Source organism: Gopherus flavomarginatus, chromosome 11 (assembly GCF_025201925.1).
Source record: "Gopherus flavomarginatus isolate rGopFla2 chromosome 11, rGopFla2.mat.asm, whole genome shotgun sequence".
NCBI lineage: Eukaryota > Metazoa > Chordata > Testudines > Testudinidae > Gopherus > Gopherus flavomarginatus.
Genome location: NC_066627.1, coordinates 53,329,350 through 53,346,729, shown reverse-complemented (window position 1 = coordinate 53,346,729; position 17,380 = coordinate 53,329,350). Strand labels below are relative to the sequence as shown.

The following is a 17,380-nucleotide window of genomic DNA, read 5'->3' as shown; positions in this document are numbered from 1 at the left end:
TGGCACTGCACAGTCTTGTGGGTAACTAAATCTTGATGTAACATTTGAGTGCTCTTGAAGCTTGGGTATGTTCTTATTCACACTCCATGGTTATGGAGAACCTGGAGCAAATGGGAGGTTCAAGGACAAAAAGGGGCACAATGAACAGCCCTGGATCCAGGATCACCTTCCTGCCCCAGGAATTGACTTACTCTTTGTGGCACTAGTAATTTACAGAAGAAATGTTGTCAGGTTGAACCAGCCACTGACTTTCCCAACTACCACTGTCCTACAATGCTAAGAGCTGTAAAGCTCTGCTGTGGGGTCCTCAAGTGGAAAGTGCCAGTCTTCTTATTAAAACTTAAACCATCATTTGACGGCAACATCACAGCACCAAAAGTCCCGAGTCTCACTTGTTGCCTTCCCCCACTCCAGCCTTTAAATGTGCTGGGGTCACCAAGAAAATGTGGAGATTTAATTAATCAAGTTGTGGGGACTTAGCTCAGGTCCTTCAAGAACAGCCTCCTCATCCTGTTCACTTCCCCTTTCCCCTAAATTAAATCAACTACTCATGTTCTCTCTCTGCATTTTCCATATTCCTCATTCTCATCTCCTCACTACCCTCACTGAGTCTCTCCTCCCACTCACACTCCTCTTACTCATTCTCTCTCTAGATGTGGATGGGCTCCCACAGATGATGCTCTCCTTATCCCAGGCTTGCAGGGCAGGAGAGGAACACAGCTGGAATAAGGTGACCACTTATTAACAAAAGCCAGGATACCCTCCCTCCACATCCTCCCACACTCTGACTCCGATCTATACAGGCTATTTAGGGTTTGTATGTCCACCCGCCCCCCCATGTTCTAGCTCCTCTCCCCCATCTCTGTTCTCTTCCCTGGGCTTTGTGGGGTTTATTTCCGTCCTCTCTCCTCCTCACTTTTGCTGTCTCTCTGTAGTCTAACATGGACCTAGAAAGAGTCCTCTCCCCAACACCTGCCCCTCTCCATTACCCTAGCCCCTGCAGTCCTCCTCATCCTTCCACTTCTCTTATCCTCTTGTTGGAGTGAAGAGTGGCCCAAACCGCCCTGAGCCTGAAGCAGCAGCTCTCAACCCTTCCAGACTACTGTGCTCCTATCAAGAGTCTGATTTGCCCTGCACACCTGTCATAAACAGATAGCTAAGGGTTAATGTCTCTTTCACCTATAAAAGGGTTAACAAACAGTAACCTGAAACACCTGACCAGAGGACCAATCAGGAAACAAGACTTTTTCAAATCTGAGTGGAGGGAAGTTTTGGGTGTGGGTTCGTTTTGTGTCTGTGCCCTCTCGGCTCTGAGAGTGATTTTTCTATCTCCAGGTTTTCTAATTGTCTGTTTCCAAGTTGTAAGTACAAAGATAGTAAGACAATAGGTTTATATTGTTTTTTTGTATTTACATGTGTGTAGTTGCTGGAATGTGTTAAATTGTATTCTTTTTAGATAAGGCTGTTTATTCATTTTCTTTTAAGCAATTGACTCTGTATATTGTCACCTTGATACAGAGATCCTTTTATGGCCTTTTTTCATTCTTTTTATATAAAGCTTTCTTTTTAAGACCTGTTTGAGGGTTTTTCACTGGTTAAGGCTAAGAAACAAAGGCGGGGGAAAAATCTCTTTGTGTTAGATTTACTAAGCCTGACTTTGCATACCCTCTGGGTGAGGGGGGAGAGAGGTTAGATCTCTCGGTGCTTGTGTTTCAAGGACTTGAAGCAGGGAGCGTGGAATCCCTTTGTTTAGATTCATGGAGCTTGCTTCTGTATCCCTCTCCAGGAACCCAAGGAGGGAACACCTGGAGGGGAGGAGGGGGAAGGGAAATGGTTTATTCCCCTTTGTTGTGAGACTCAAGGAATCTGAGTCTTGGGGTCCCCCAGGGAAGGTTTTGGGGAGACCACAGTGAGCTAGGCACTGTATAATTCCTGGCTGGTCGCAGCAATTACCAGGTCCAAGCTGGTAACTAAGCTTGGAGGTTTTCATGCTAACACCCATATTTTGGATGCTAAGGTCCAGATCTGGGAAGAAATGTTATGACAACACCCCAACTTTCACCTCACTTAAAACCTACTTGCTTACAAAATCAGACTTAAAGTACAAGTGTCACAGCACACCATTACTGAACAATGGCTTACGTTCTCATTTTTACCACAGAATCACAAAATAAATCAAGTGTACTTACATTTCAGTGTATAGTACATAGAACCATATAAACAAGTCACTGTCTGATATTTTAGTTTGTACTGACGTCCCTAGTGCTTGTCATGTAGGCTGTTGTAAAAACAGTCAAATAGCTAGATGACGTGATGTACCCCCAGGGGTATGCACAGACTTCCTGGCCTAGGGGATCCATAGAGCCACATCCAGGAGCACAGAAGCTGCTCACGGTCACCAAAGACTGTCAGGATTTTAGATGCTCCCAGAAGAACGACTGGGCCGCTCCCTCCTGTCCACCCCTCAACAAAAAAGGCAAGGGGAAAGAACACCAGCCTGATAAATATCTCCCAACTCCAATCAACTGATTGTGATGGCTCCTCCCACTCGCCCACCCCCTCTCTCTGTGCAACCCTGATGCTCTCCTGGCCAGAGAACCCACTAGTACCAACCTCAAGAGATGAGAAATCATGAGTCAGACCCAAAAACCACAAGATTTTTTCAAAAGATTATATTAGGTTTTTTTGGTCTGTCTTATTTCTTTAACACCTCCCCCCCACCCACCCCGGGCGTACCTGGACACACATGTACATGCATGCACATTCTTGCATGTTGCTCATTCCCCCAGATGTGTTGAGTATGGGGATTTTGGACACCTGATGCAGGAGCTCTCACCTCACAGCTGCCTGTTCCCTGACCAGCAACTAATCCTGCCCCCCCAATCAGTTCTACCTTGCAACCCCCTCAGTCCTCATGAGCCCGCAGCCTCATTTATTGCTTCTCTTGGGGATCTTCACCCCTTCCCCACCCTCTTGGTGGGGGTAAGCAGTAGGGTGATCAGACAGCAAGTGTGAAAAATCAGGATGGGGATGGGTAATAGGAGCCTATATAAGAAAACAGGGCTGCCCGGAGGGGTGGGGGGGACAAGTGGGGCAATTTGCCCTGGGCCCCGCAGGGGCCCCCATGAGAGTTTTTTGGGGCCCCTGGAGCGGGGTCCTTCACTTGCTCCGAGGGCCCCAGAAAACTCTGGTGGGGGCCGGGCCCCCGGAGCGTCTTCCACACCGGGTCTTTGGTGGCATTTCAGTGGTGGAGGGTCCTTCCACTCCAGGATCCGCCTCCGAAGTGCCCCGAAGACTCGCCGCGGGAGGTCCTTCCGCCCCGGGGGCCGCCACTGAAGTGCCAGGTCTTTGGCAGCAATTCGGCAGTGGGGGAGTCCTTCCGCTCCAGGACCCGCTGCCGAAGTGCCCCAAAGACCTGCAACAGGGGGTCCTTCCACCCCGGGACCCACCACCGAAGTGCTGGGTCTTCGGTGTCAATTTGGTGGCGGCCGGCCCCTGCTGCCAAAGACCCCACACCCCCGAATCCTCTGGGCAGCCCTGTAAGAAAAAGATCCAAAAATCAGGACTGTCCCTATAAAATTGGAACATCTGATCACTCTAGTAAGCAGGGTCCCTCACTTCCAGACTGCGGGGTGAAAGAGGGACAGCTCCAGGGGCTCTTCACCCCCTCTGCCCCTAGAGTGGGTACTGCAAGGAGGATGGGAACAGAGCTGTCCTGAGCTGCAAGGCTCTTTTTTGCTCCCACTCCTGTGAGAATGGCTTCAGATTGCTGAGAGCAGGAGAGAGCAGCAGGGCCTTCCTGTATCCAATGCAAGAGTTCCCTGCTGCTGGGACAGGATGTTCACCTCTCTGTGGAAGTGTCTAACAGGACCATTGGTAAGAAGGCTATGCATCTGCTGCTGAGGTCCTTGCTTCTGTAGTACAGTGGCACGGCCATTACCCAGCTTTGGAAGGAGAAGCTTCATCTCCTTCTCAAAGATAACCAAGTTAAGGACTGTACCACATGCAACCACAATGCAGTCTGACCTAACAGGCACAGACACTCCAGCTCCAGGGACAGAAAACCACTTCCAGACTCTATCCTTCACTTGGAGAGAAGTATGTTTAGTTCCCAAATGTGTGAAGAGTTAACCGAATAACCAAGTGTCACCAACTTGATTTACTGTTAGTGGGGGTCCACATGGGGACCCTATTCATATTACTGGGGTGCAAATTCAAAGCCTAGCTGGGACCATGTAGCTATTAAAAAGATGGGGCCTGGGTAGTCTTGAGCACTACAATCCCAGCAGAATCACCCAGGCTGAGACTAGACTGAACTCATCATCATTTGTTCCAGCCTGGGTGCCTGATGCACAGTCCAAGAGGGCACTGGGAGAAAGTCATCTGCTGAGGCAGACAGCATGCTGAAGGATGAAGCCTCCTCCAGTATGTACTTTGGACAGGAGGAGATCAGCATTTGCAAAGCCTAGCTCACTATTGAGGTAAAAGGATTGGCCAGTCACTCTGTTACTGCAGCAGGGAGAACACGATTCCCATGGCCACAAGCGGAAGCAGTTTTGTTGGTTTGAGAGGCTCAGAGGTGATCTTTTCCACCATGGAACTAAACTAAGGGACCTCCGGATGTGCATTGGGAGAGAGTTGGCTAGGCCGCATTGCCATGTACAACCGCTCCAGAAAGCCTGTTCTAAGCTCCTCCACCCCTAGAAGCCTTCTTTAACTCCAGATCATTTACTTCTCTTTGCCACTCCGAAAGAGTGCAGTGCATTACCAGATAACCATAGCACAGATTGGCTGCCTAGCCCCCTGGCTGAGCCCCTGGTGGAGTGTGTAATGGCAGTCACAGACAGGGCTGATTTATAGAGACAGGAGGAATGGCTAAGGGCAAACTGACTCTCCCTGAGCAGAGCAACTTATTCTGCAATAGGCACAACCCAGAGTTAGAGATCAATGCACTGAAGACAGGCTGCATTTCTTATTGCTTTATAGCCCCCAAGAGTGAACAGGCTACAAGGCTGGCATTACTGGCAAAGCAAGGCAGGGAAGATCAGGCAGAAATCACTGTAGTTGAAAGTCCATCACCTGTTTTTTTTTTTTAACTAAGAATTGATGTCTGGGATTCCACTAATATCACAGGAAAGAGACAAGGTAAGGAAGAAAAATTGCAACAAATGTTTAATACAGAAAGACAAACTCAGTACATGGCATTTGGGAAAAGCCTCAGCCCCACTGACAGAGCAGTGGAAGAGGAACCACATAAGCGTAACACTAAAGCATCACTGAGGGCATGGAGATGAAACAGATACACGTCATCAAAAGATGGAGGAGATGTTTACTGCATTAAGCTGTGCATGTTCTCCCTGAGGAATTGGAAGGAGCTGTTTTTCAGCATGGGGACAGGGAGCAAGTTCCAGCTGCTTGGACAACTGAGTTAAACTGTTTGTTCAGCCAAGGCTTGTAAGTAATGCTTACAGGGGCATTTCAAGCCATCTCTCAGAGGCAGCTGTGTGGGCGTTAGCAATGCCCAGCAGTATAGCAAAGCCCCCCTGCTTGTCTGCTGGGATAAGAGATAAGCCTACTTCCTTGGTTTGCAGAAAGTTCCCATCCCTAGGAGTGCAAGAGGCTCTCTCCCCCACATGGCTAGGTATTAATTTGTCTCACACAGTGCTACATTCCTTGGGGTATAGTGTAACTATGTACCCACCTCTACAAGACAGTGGTCTTAGCTCTGTTGGTGGCAGTGCCCTTGGCCCAGCTGCCAGATTTTCCAGCTCTTCAGAGGCCCCTGTAACCAGTTTCATCCCAAGTTCAACTCAAGGAGAGAGATACAGAGGAAGAAAGCAAAACATAACTGAGATCTTTATAAAAGTGTCCATGTCTTTACTGGGCTGATTCGGTCTTGGAAGAGGCCTTCACACAGCCACAGGCAGTTCAGAAAACCATAGGGCCCTCCTAAAGCATGATGTGGAATCATCCTCCTCTTGCCCTTTTTCAAAAAGGTTTTTACTAAATGTCTATCGGTGGCTTTGCAGATAATCCCCAAACATGAATGGGAGTTCCCAAGAAGTGGGGGATAGGTTACAGGTACATCCTTGAGAGTTTTCACTCCTTTTGCCTTAACTTGCCCTCTCTTACAGCCCTCAGTCCTTCCTCAATGCTCTGGTATCAGAACTCTGTCCCTTTCTTCTTACTCCATATTGGTGCCTGTCAAATGCATCTCCAGACCCCGAGAACTATGAGCAAAGAAAATAACTGCACTGCCTAGATTGTCTCCTCCTCCTGCATAGCAGATTGGGCTTTGTACAGCCTGGCAGCATGCTGCGCTTACCCATCCCCTTTCACCCCACCCAGACAGGGCCCAGAAGACTCACCGTGCATCTTGACTGTAGCCAGAATCTGAAGGGCTACAGAGGCATCAACACTGTGGCTGCTAGATCCCAGCGTACAGCATATGCTACTATCCTAAGCCCCAGCCCCAAGGTGGGTTCGCTCCAGGGAGGGGAGTTTATGCTGGATGGTAGAGCTGCACAGGAGTCAGCAACATTCACTCTAATGCAAGGCACATTTAAGCCATGTTAAATGTTGTCTTATTACATTCGCAGCCTAATATCCATCTAGTCCAACATCCCCTTGCTCCAGGCAAAACCATCCCAGTTAGGCACTGATTTCTCACTGTACCTTCATACCATGTCCATCCCCATGGCATCAGGGTGCCTCAGCTATCAAGGAGTAAAAAAGAGCATCAGCCTGGGATTTTAAGGGGAAGATTCTGCATCTCCCTAGAACTGCACTCTAGTGCCCACAGGGCTAGGGAGTTGTTGAACTAGCAGATAAATTCCTCTATTCCTTTCCCATGATTCAGAGGAAGCGAGGGCATCACTCCATACATTCTCAGGCTGGCAGGAGAAAATGTACCCTTCATGAGTCCAGTCCAGCCTCATGAAGGTAGAAAAACCCTTCCTCCTTCACAGAACAAAGCCACCATGTGAACCTAGTGACATATTATTGCCCTTTCTGCCCTGTAGGGCAGCCCTAGAGCCAAGTCCAAGGGGGCAAGACACATTTACAACATCAAGATGCAGCTTCTCATTGTCCCAGGAAACAAATCAAGGGTGGCAGTGTTGGCAATTACCAGAGAAGACCAGCAAGTCACACTTTGCATTTGCAAAGTTCTTCCAGGTTGAAAAAGCTCTTCCCTCAAACGCCAACCCCACTGCTCTCCCTATATTCAGGGAATGACCAGATGCACCAGAAAGGCAGCTGTTAGAGACCCTGGTCGCAGAAGCATTAAAGTTCACTCTGCGTGAAGTCCTTAATTTTGTCCATGTTGTGATCTACTGCACCACTGAGAAACTGAACCCAGCCTTCCTCTGATGGGGGACACACATGGCTTCCCCTGCAGAAAAGGAAGAGGCATTAGAATGACTCTGAGGTACTGTATATCTAGGCACCTCCAGACTACAGAGTGTCAGGTACCACAAGACTATGTCACGAAGAGCTAGACTACCACAGGATAAAGGAAAAGTCTCTGCAGCCTCAGAGTGCCCTTGTCAGGGAGGGAGCTATCTGTACCTTCTGCCTACCCCCAGCAGGGAGCAGTCTTTTGACAACACCCTACATATGCACCCACCCTTTGCCTCACCAATCTGGCAGGTTTAGCTTGGATACCAGGAAAAACTTCCTAACTATCAGGGTGGTTAAGGACTAGAATAAATTGCCTAGGGAGGTTGTGGAATCTCCATCATTGGAGATTTTTAAGAGCAAGTTAAACAAACATCGGCAGGGATGGTCTAGGCAATACTTAGTCCTGCCACGAGTGCAGAGACTGGACTAGATAACCTCTCGAGGTCCCTTCCAGTTCTATGATTCTTTGCTGCATGCTGGTTTCTGTGTGTGTGGTGGTGGGAGAGAGTAGGGGGAAACAATCTGTCACCTCTACCCTCACCATGCCCACTCCTCACTAATTTCCAACAATCTATGCATCTGCCTTCCCATCCAGTGCCCTGCATCCCCACCCCCTACAGGGAGGGGTCTCTGCCACACTTTGTATCCACAATTCAAGAAGGATGTTGATAAATTGGACATGGTTCAGAGAAAAGCCAAGAGAATGATTAAAGGATTAGAAAACATGCCTCGTACTGACTGAGCTCCTTCAGTCTTTCTTTAGCTTACCAAAAAGGCAAAAGGGTGACTTGATCTGTCTGTAAGTAAGTACCAACATGGGAAGCAAATATTTAATAATGGGCTCTCCAGTCTAGTAAAGGTATAACATGAGCCAATGGTTGGATGTTGAAGCTAGACAAATTCAGACTGGAAATATGGTATAAATTAACAATGGGGATAATTAACCATTGGACCAATTTATCCAGGGTTGGGGTGGATTCTCCATCACTGTCTATTTTTGTTTTCAGGATTGGTCTAGTTCAAAAGGAATTATTGTGGGACAGATCTCTGGCCAGTGTTATACAGGACGTCAGACTAGATCATCACAATGGACCCTTCTGGTTTTCGACTCTATGAAGCCCCTATATCATCTCTCCCCACAGCCATTGCTCCCTTTGTTGCAATCAGGGTAATTCCCAAAGGTACACATTTGCTCTCCACACACCTTCTGAGGAGCCCAGGCTGAGTCACCTCTAGCACAGCTTCTCTAACAACATCCAGAAAGAGGGCAACTAGAACCCCCTCTTGCCCCTCCCCCTCCCAAATCACACTGAGCTCAGAAAGGCCCACATGCCATACTCACTTAGTAATTCCTAGGACTTTCTTTAATATAGAGGCCAGTTTGGCAGCCTAAAAGGAAGCAAAAGGGAAAACAATTGAGCCAATGTGGCAAGCACGGTCCCAGCACTGCTGTGGGGAGTTGAGGACACATGCAGGAATCCTCTATCATAGCAGACATCCTAGCATAGCCGGGGGTAGGAAGAGACACCTCTATACCCAGCATGGGAGGTGACCACCTAAAGCTGTTGTGGGGAGCTACCCCCAGCCTAGTGCTGCCATGGAGGAGAAGCTACTCCCCACAACAGAGATAGCTCTGGGTCTCTGCTCCCTCAGGGAGTGGCATCCAGGCACCTCTATGGGTCACACAGCTATGACAGGATGGCAGTATCAGCACGGACCATGTACTCTCTCCTTCCTGGTGGGCTCAAGACTTTGTGAGAGAAGGAAGAGAACAGCATGGACAAACTTACTTAGGAAGCCAAGTGGGTGTGACCCAACAGAAAACAGGCAGTCTTCATACCCAACAACTTGCCACTGGGCCAGGGGACAATTACCAACTGCCCTTAGAGACACTAGTTCCCACTTTTATTTCCCCTGTTCCCTGCAGGAGCCAGGCTGATGCCCTTTGCTCATGAGCTGGGGAGTGGTAGGTACTTACATTGAGTCGCACAGCCAACTGGTTCATGGGTGGATACATGCTCAGTGCCAGTTCATCAACACTAGGGCAGAAGACAGAGATTTCAGTATGAGAGTGGGGCCTAGCAGTCAGCCCAGCCAATGGATGGGCAAAGGCTATGCCTGCCACCAAACACATTAACTGTGGGAGCGAGTCAGGCTCTGCACAGCTCAGCAGGAAACCAACATCAGCTGTAACTAGCAAATATGGTCTCATTTCTGTCTCAGTCCTCAGTGACCACCCATCCCCCATCACAACTATCCCTGGCCCAGTCATAGCAACTCTCCTACAGACTATACCAGGGCCCCACGCTCACAAGGGCCCCATTCCCCTCATGGGTGCAGAAGGAAACTCTTGCATAATGCAGTTCCCTGACCTAGCCAGCCTACAAGGACTGCCCTAGCACAGAAAGCATTGAGAGGGGAAAGAGACTGACTCACCTCGGGCTGATCTCATTGGTGATGTCTGCAAGATCATCTAGCTGAGCCACCTGTTCTGGGGTGTCTGCTTTGCCGTGAACCTTCACTGCACCCAAGAGCTTCTTCAGGCAGGCTTTGGAGGCCTTCATCAGCCCCATGCAGGGGCCAAGTAGCTTTCGGTCAGCCTCAGACCAGTACGTGTCCCTATTGCCCCGAGAGCCCAGCTCCTCATCCTCCATGATGTCACTGTAGGGGTCCTGATCTTCCCCCTGAGCCTGAGGACACATATATTGGAAAGCAAGAGCCCCCACCACCTGTCCCCACAGTGCCCCTGAGGGAAGGGGTGAGTACTACATAGAGTCTGCTTAAGTCGTTTGCAGGGTTTCCCTGCAATGTCTTCAGGACTGGAGTCAGACATCTGAGACCTTTTCTCCTTTGGGAACTGGCTTAAAAAAACTCAACTCCTCAGACATACCTGGGCACTGATCAGCAACAGCCTAGCAGGCAGTCCCTGCTCCAACCCTACACCAGCAAACTAAGCCATGCAAAGACAAACAAGGCACTGGTTTCACAGAAGCCACATATTAAGTAGCGGAATTAGGCTGAGATTTGGACACTCAACAAGATCCACGCATTGCATGACTCTGGTTTGTGTCAAAAATCAAGATATAGGAGCCATGACCACCTGGATAAATGTCATGGATTTACAGGATATGTGCTACACCCCAGCTTTTAAACAGTCCCTTGCTGGTATTCCTTCAGCATGGCAGACCCTCAGGGGGTCCTTCCTGTCCACAGGGGTAGGCCACACAGCCTCAACACTCCTGAGACTCAGTCTCTGGGCTCCAACATTCCAGTTTCACAATGTGAGCTCTACCCAGAAAGTTCACTGCAACAGACTCCTGTCCAAAGACTTGTTACCCTCTTCAGAGATCCATGCACTACACTTGCAGTGACACCAGGCAGCCTTTATAAAAACAGAGTACGGCTTTTAGTCAATTGAAACACAGCATCAGGAAGTCCTTAGATTACATAGAGAGGCAAACGTGAAGACATAGTCCACACTGGACAAAGCCCTTTCCAGGAACCATTCTGGTTTCCTTTTTCTCTCTGTCTTTGTGCCCCTCTCAAGCCAGCTCTTATCCTAGTCTCCTGTCACTTGTCTTCTGCCTGCAAACTATGCTGAGTTTACATGTTCCGCTGGTGGAGTTTCCCATGGATAGGTGTCAACTGTTCAGCCCTGGGGGTTCCCATTGTCCTTTCAGACCCTCCATTGATATGGGTCTGTTTCAGCCAGTCTCTAAGGACTCAGTCATACTACACCAGACAGTTAGGTGATACACACATCTGCTTTGCTTCAGGAGCATTTTAACCCTTTGTCACACTGGGTAACAATAACCAAGTAAGTCATTGCCATGTATATCAGTTATAAAAAATATTTCAGAATTCCCAGTTCATCACAGTAGAAAACCACAGCTCAGTTTCACTACAGCATCATTGCAGGAAACCCCCCAACAGTGGGCTCTGTCCCCAGCAAAAATAAAGGGACTTCCTCACCTGCTCCATTTCCTCCACCGCATCCCTGACCACACCCAGATAGGCGGACATGGCTGACAGGACTGCTGCCTGGTTATCTGCACACAAAAGTCAAAGACAAAAGGATGAAAGGGGACTGTATGGATCTTACCAGCTCCCCAGCATCCACCACACTCCTCTGGGTCACTGGATCAATCACTTCCACAGAACTGCAGGGTCACCATGCAGGTGACCCCACCTGGCTCCTGAGCTTGTAATGGGCTCTAGGAACAGCATCACTTCTGCTGCAGGAGCTAGGCTCCAAGATACCAGCTGTAATGTTCCCCTTTAGTAGGTTCAGGGACTGTCGATTTCTGAAGCCCATTCCTTGAATCCATGTCACTCACCTTGTGGCAGATGGGAAATCTGCTCACATGCCTCCCATATGCTACCAGTTGATATAAGCTGCTCCTGAGACAAACTGAAAAAGAAAAGAGTCCCTCAGGGTGCTGGAACCTATAAACATTGACAAGGGGATACCCTGTACTTAGCAAGAGGCAGGAAATATGGAGCTCCAAGAATCAGGCCAAGAATCTGTGCTGAGGACAACTTACTCCAAATTGCATAAGTTGCCCGGCAACACAAATACTCCCCCCACCTCCTTCACAAGTGTCCTACCTCTCCCAGGCCCCCCTCCCTGTCACACACAGAGCTACATTTAACCTCTGTGCAGGGGGGCCCGCTCACAGTTGGCTACTGTTTTGGGATGAGAGGGTATGCATGGGGTTTTCATTTTCTTTCCCCATTTACTTAACCTAGCAGCATTTAATGGGGGCACTGCTGGATCAGTATTACCTCTGCAGTGGAGTACTGAGAATCACGTCTGTGAGCTGGATCATTCCTTCCACCACCTCGGCAGCAGCATCCCGCACCATCTTCCGCAGAGTTGTACCTAGATGAGATTGAGCAAGGAATGATGCAGCCTGACACTATCACAGTGAAAGCCAGCCCGTCCCCCCCTCCAAACACAGACACGGTCAAACAGGCAGCTGCTCCTACTCTTTCTCACACACATACACACAGATGTGCCTTCTGCATAAAGGCCTCGCAGGACAAGCACCTCTGCCTCCTGAATGAGTCTTCTGCTCCCCATCCTCACTTTCCTATAGCACTTTTGAACAAGGATCTCAACACACTTAAACATGAATTAAGATGCACTGCTCCCGATATCAGCCCCACTTATAGATAGAGAACCTGAGGCACAGCAAAAGGAGATTGAAATACTCAAGGCCATACTGCACGTCTGTAACAGAGCTGAGGATGGGAGTCCCTTTGCCTGCGCCTGCCACAACTTGCTCCTGTGTGAATGTCAACTTTCCTTTCTGAGGAGAAGGAGAAGTGGCACAAACCTGCCCTCACTGCCTCACCTTGGTCCTTGGGAAGCCAGTAATACACTGTGGCTGCTGCCAGGACAGCATTCTGGACACCATCGCTCAGTTTCTGACAGTCCTGAAAACAGTGGATAAAAAGGATCAGGAATGAAAGGGGTGACAGAGCAATCCCATTAAAATCCACCAGCTCCATCTGAAGGCAGTTCACTTTCTTACACACTGTTGTTCTCAGCTGGAGACTCTGCCAATTGGAGGAGAGGCAAGAAGCCAGCTGGGGATAATGGGGGAAGAAGGTGAAAGACCACAGTCCAATGCATTTAAAATTATTTTGAAACGTAATAATAGAGTAAGGCCCAGTCTGGTGCTCAGCTGTCTAATGCCACATCATACTCTAGGAGTCAGATTGCCTTGGGGTGGGGAGAAGGCTTTCGCATACTAGTAAATTGGTACGGTCAAGCTGGAGGTGGGGGAGGAGAGCTTGTACTATTGTCTTGAACTATATGGCTCTTTTCCCATAAATACCTGAGTTGAAACCTTCCACAGCCAATGAGCTGCTCCCTCAGCTCTGACAATTCTCTATGCAACAAGACTAGGAAGTCGTGCCATTCTAAAGAAGAGTGAAAGGGTGTAACTACATCCCACAAACGTCAATGAGAACAACCATTTGTTTTATTTTTTAACCCAAACTAACTTTGTCCTAGTTCAAGGGAGCAAGACACAGGAAGGGACTGCAATGTGGGAGAAACCTTGACATGGGGCATGCACCCACCTCTGCAGAAGGCAGCGGAGGCCTTGAGAATGCCAGACTCAACTTCGTAGCTTCCTGGGATGTCGCTCTGAACGTCTGACCTAGAGAACAATTCAATGGAGTCAGGCCACTAGGCACTGTCTCAGGCAAAGGGGGAGATACCAGGCGACAGTCAGTCATACAGCCCCTTTTCCTCCATCTGCTCCATTTGTTAGATAAAGCCTACAGCAGTTCCCAGTCAGGAAACTCAGCTTAAGGAGACACGGTGGCAATTCAGAGGAACACAAACTGTTGAACTGATCAGACGAAGCTCCATCTAGCCCAGTCTCCTGTCTCCAGTGGGACCAGCTACTTGACAAGAAAGGGTAAGAAACTCTATAATGTTTGTAAGGATACTTACAAAATTAAAGAATTAAAGAAAATAATATATTTGCTAGTAAGTAAGAAAATGACTTACTCAACAAATAAATGAAGAGTGTAAAAACAAGTAGTTATGAGACTAGAATGTAGAATGGGAAAAATATACTGTTTTAGTTACTTTTTGAACAATAAAAACTACAGTAACGTGACCAAAAAAGTTTTAAAAGAAACAATAGCAAACCTTCCTATTGTTCTGTTGGTAAGCAAGGAGGGGAAGTAAACAAGGAAGGAATGCAGCAGTGATAAACTGCTTCAGCCTAGGTGTTTGCTAAAATTAGCAAGTTAGCTGAGGTATAAGGAGAGCCATGAATCTGAACGTTCTTTATCAGATCTGATCCAATCATGCTGAGGAAAACCAGGGAGAGAGGAATATTCTCTGATCTGGTCCATCTTTGAGTATAATTGATCCTAAGATTATGGATGTGTGTTGTTGTATTGGATGTCACAAACTACTTATTATTTAGACATTTTAACTATATTTAAAGAAATTGTGTACATACCATTTGGTCTTTGGACTTAATAAAATAATGTCTGGTTAGTTAATGTCTGGTGGTGCCCTGTATTATCAATGTTTATAAATCATAGTTCAAACAACGTTGAATCTTCTTTTAAATCCTACTAGGTGCTTTTCCTGAGTGAATTCCACACACAGAGTAATGCACTATACAAAAAAAGTCTATTTCTTCAGTTTTAAATGTGTTGCCCTACATTACTGAGCATCTCTTATTCAGAAAGTGAGAGTTAGGAGCACCTAATTCACCTTCTCGAACCCCATTCGTTGTTTGGAATACGTTTATCAGGTTCCCTCTTATATATTTCCATAACTAAACAGTCCTATTACTTTAATTCATTTCATATAGCAATCTCTCCAGGCCATTCTTGCCACCTATCTTTGAATCTCCTCTATTGCTTTGCTGTTATACCTCTTTAGAGATGGGGTGACTAGCACTGACACAGTACTGCTCAGGAAGCACCATATGTTCAGTCTCATTTTCTGTGTCATCCCGTGTGGATCCTAACTTTTTGTTTATCTTTTTTGACCACTGATACAGACTGTACAGAGCTTTTTACAGAGCTGTCCAAAACGAGGCCCACATCTTTTTCCTGACTAGCCACAGTTCACTTGAAACCTGAGTTATTATTCCTTACAACATGCATAACATTGTCCTTGTCAAAAAGAACAGGAGTACTTGTGGCACCTTAGAGACTAACAAATTTATTTCAACATGAGCTTTCGTGAGCTACAGCTCATTTCTTCGGATGCATAGAATGGAACACACAGACAGGACACACACCTTCTATGGGTCATCTTAATTATCACTTCAAAAGGCTTTTTTTTCTCCTGCTGATGATAGCTCATCTCAATTGATTAGACTCTTCCTGTTGGTATGCGTACTTCCATCTTTTCATCTTCTCTGTATGTATAATATCTCCTGTCTGTGTGTTCCATTCTGTGCATCCGAAAAAGTGAGCTGTAGCTCACGAAAGCTCATGCTGAAATAAATTTGTTAGTCTCTAAGGTGCTACCAGTACTCCTGTTCTTTTTGCGGATACAGACTAACATGGCTGCTACTCTGAAAATTATCCTTGTCAACACTGACTTTTTCTTGTTAACGTACTACCAATCACCGAGTGTTACCCATTCACTTAGCTTTGTTAGATCCTACTGAAGTCATTCAGAGTCTTTTCTGATCTTGCCTAATCTACAGATTTTGCCACCACACCTTTCACTCCCTTTTTCAGACCATTTAAAAAAAATGTATATATCTCTCAACTACCATTCCTAGTACTGAACCTTGGGGACTACTCTTCCCGGTCTCTAAGCAATTGTTCAGTCCATGACAGTACTTTCCCTCTCACTCCATGATTACGATGTTCATTTAAAAGCTTCATGAGGGATTTTGGCAAAGGATTTTCAAAGATATAACTTGTCTACTGGTTCTTTTACCTATTACTGAGGTAATGAACATTTACCTAGCGTGTCCCAGAAGCGCTGCTGCTCGAAGGTCTCGTTGCTCTCCCGCGACTCCCCTTCTGCAAAGACACCAGCGCAGCATCTCAGAAAGGGGCCGGGGCCCGCCGTCCACCCCCGCGACTCCAGGGCCACGGCGCCCCGCCCCAGGTCCCCTGGAGCCGCCAAGCCCGGCCCAGAGGCTCCCCTCCCGCGACCCCTGAACACCGCCGCGCGGCCGCACCTCGGATCCGAGATAGCGCAGCCCGCAGCGCTTCGCGGAGGTACCGCAGCGGCTCCAGCGCCCGCGCGGGCCCCACACCGCCCGGCTCCAGCTCCATCCGCTCCGTCACGCTGCCGCTGCGCTCGCTCAAGCGATCTGCGCATGCTCACGAGCCACGCAGGAGGACACCACCCTAGCTCGCCGGCTGCTCCAAAGGGCACGCGGCGCAGTATTACAGCAACGGGTAAAAAGGGCTGCACGAGGACGGAACCCGACGGCCCAAAAATCGGCCGAGAACTGAAGTGGGCGGCGGTCCCGGACCCCATGACTTCCGGCCACGCACGGACCCCAATCAGTATTGCACCAGAACAACTTCCTGCCTCGCACGGACCCCAATCGGTATGCACCAGAACAACTTCCTGCCTCGCACGGACCCCAATCGGTATGCACCAGAACAACTTCCTGCCTCGCACGGACCCCAATCGGTATGCACCAGAACTTCCAGCCTCGCACGGACCCCAATCAGTATTGCACCAGAACAACTTCCTGCCTCGCACGGACCCCAATCAGTATTGCGCCAGAACAACTTCCTGCCTCGCACGGACCCCAATCAGTATGCACCAGAACTTCCTGCCTCGCACGGAGCCCAATCAGTATTACACCAGAACAACTTCCTGCCTCGCACGGACCCCAATCAGTATGCACCAGAACTTCCTGCCTCGCACGGACCCCAATCAGTATTGCACCAGAACAACTTCCTGCCTCGCACGGACCCCAATCAGTATGCACCAGAACTTCCTGCCTCGCACGGACCCCAATCAGTATTGCACCAGAACAACTTCCTGCCTCGCACGGACCCCAATCAGTATTGCACCAGAAAGACTTCCGCTCTCACCCGGAACCCCTACGAGAATCGCTGAGACCGTTTCTGCGCTTACCAAAGCCGCTTAAAACAAGCGAACTTGGCTTGTAATTTGAGAGTTGCTTGTTGCTTCTGGTTCTGGGCTTTCTGCTTTAAGTGGCGTATTGATTGTTGCTTGTTTAGGCTTCCAAAGGAGCGGCTGCTTTTTTTAAATCGTTTCGCACCAGAGAGCATGATTGGCTGCCGGTTGCACAAGCCCTCTGACTAAAGAAAGGATCTGGAGACTGACAGTCTGCAGGGCCAATGGGAAGAGGCCAACACTCCACGCCAGCCCCCTTGACAGGACCTACAGGCCAATGAGGGAAGTGATTCAGGGAACCAAGCCCCCAGAGGTACAAGGACCCACTCTTAGGCCTGGTCTACACTACGCATTCAAACTGATTTTAGCAGCGTT

General features: G+C 48.4%; 1 protein-coding gene across 2 annotated transcripts; it reads right to left on the bottom strand.

The window, feature by feature from the left end:
- Positions 1–5,853: 5,853 nt before the first annotated feature.
- Positions 5,854–16,396, bottom strand: CCNDBP1 (cyclin D1 binding protein 1). Of its 2 annotated transcripts, XM_050918794.1 has the most exons (11): positions 16,086–16,395; positions 15,865–15,924; positions 13,492–13,571; positions 12,759–12,840; positions 12,187–12,283; positions 11,739–11,812; positions 11,374–11,450; positions 9,838–10,091; positions 9,380–9,440; positions 8,744–8,790; positions 5,854–7,393 (listed from the first exon to the last, which is right to left on the bottom strand). In XM_050918794.1, the coding sequence occupies exons 1-11, from the start codon at positions 16,180–16,182 to the stop codon at positions 7,285–7,287; spliced, it is 1,038 nt and encodes a 345-aa protein (XP_050774751.1). In that variant the 5' UTR covers positions 16,183–16,395; the 3' UTR covers positions 5,854–7,284. The 2 variants fall into 2 exon arrangements, with proteins under 2 accessions (XP_050774751.1, XP_050774752.1); XM_050918795.1 differs by lacking the exon at positions 15,865–15,924 and having other exon boundaries at positions 16,086–16,396.
- Positions 16,397–17,380: the final 984 nt, after the last annotated feature.

Bases quoted from the DNA above. Each gene is read 5' to 3' on its own strand.
- CCNDBP1 (XM_050918794.1), bottom strand. From the start codon at position 16,182: ATGGAGCTGGAGCCGGGCGGTGTGGGGCCCGCGCGGGCGCTGGAGCCG. The intron at 12,284-12,758 runs GTGAGGCAGTGA...AATCTCATCTAG, and splicing joins CTGGCTTCCCAAGGACCAAG to GTACAACTCTGCGGAAGATG. The intron at 8,791-9,379 runs GTAAGTACCTAC...GCTTCCTTTTAG, and splicing joins AGTTGGCTGTGCGACTCAAT to GCTGCCAAACTGGCCTCTAT.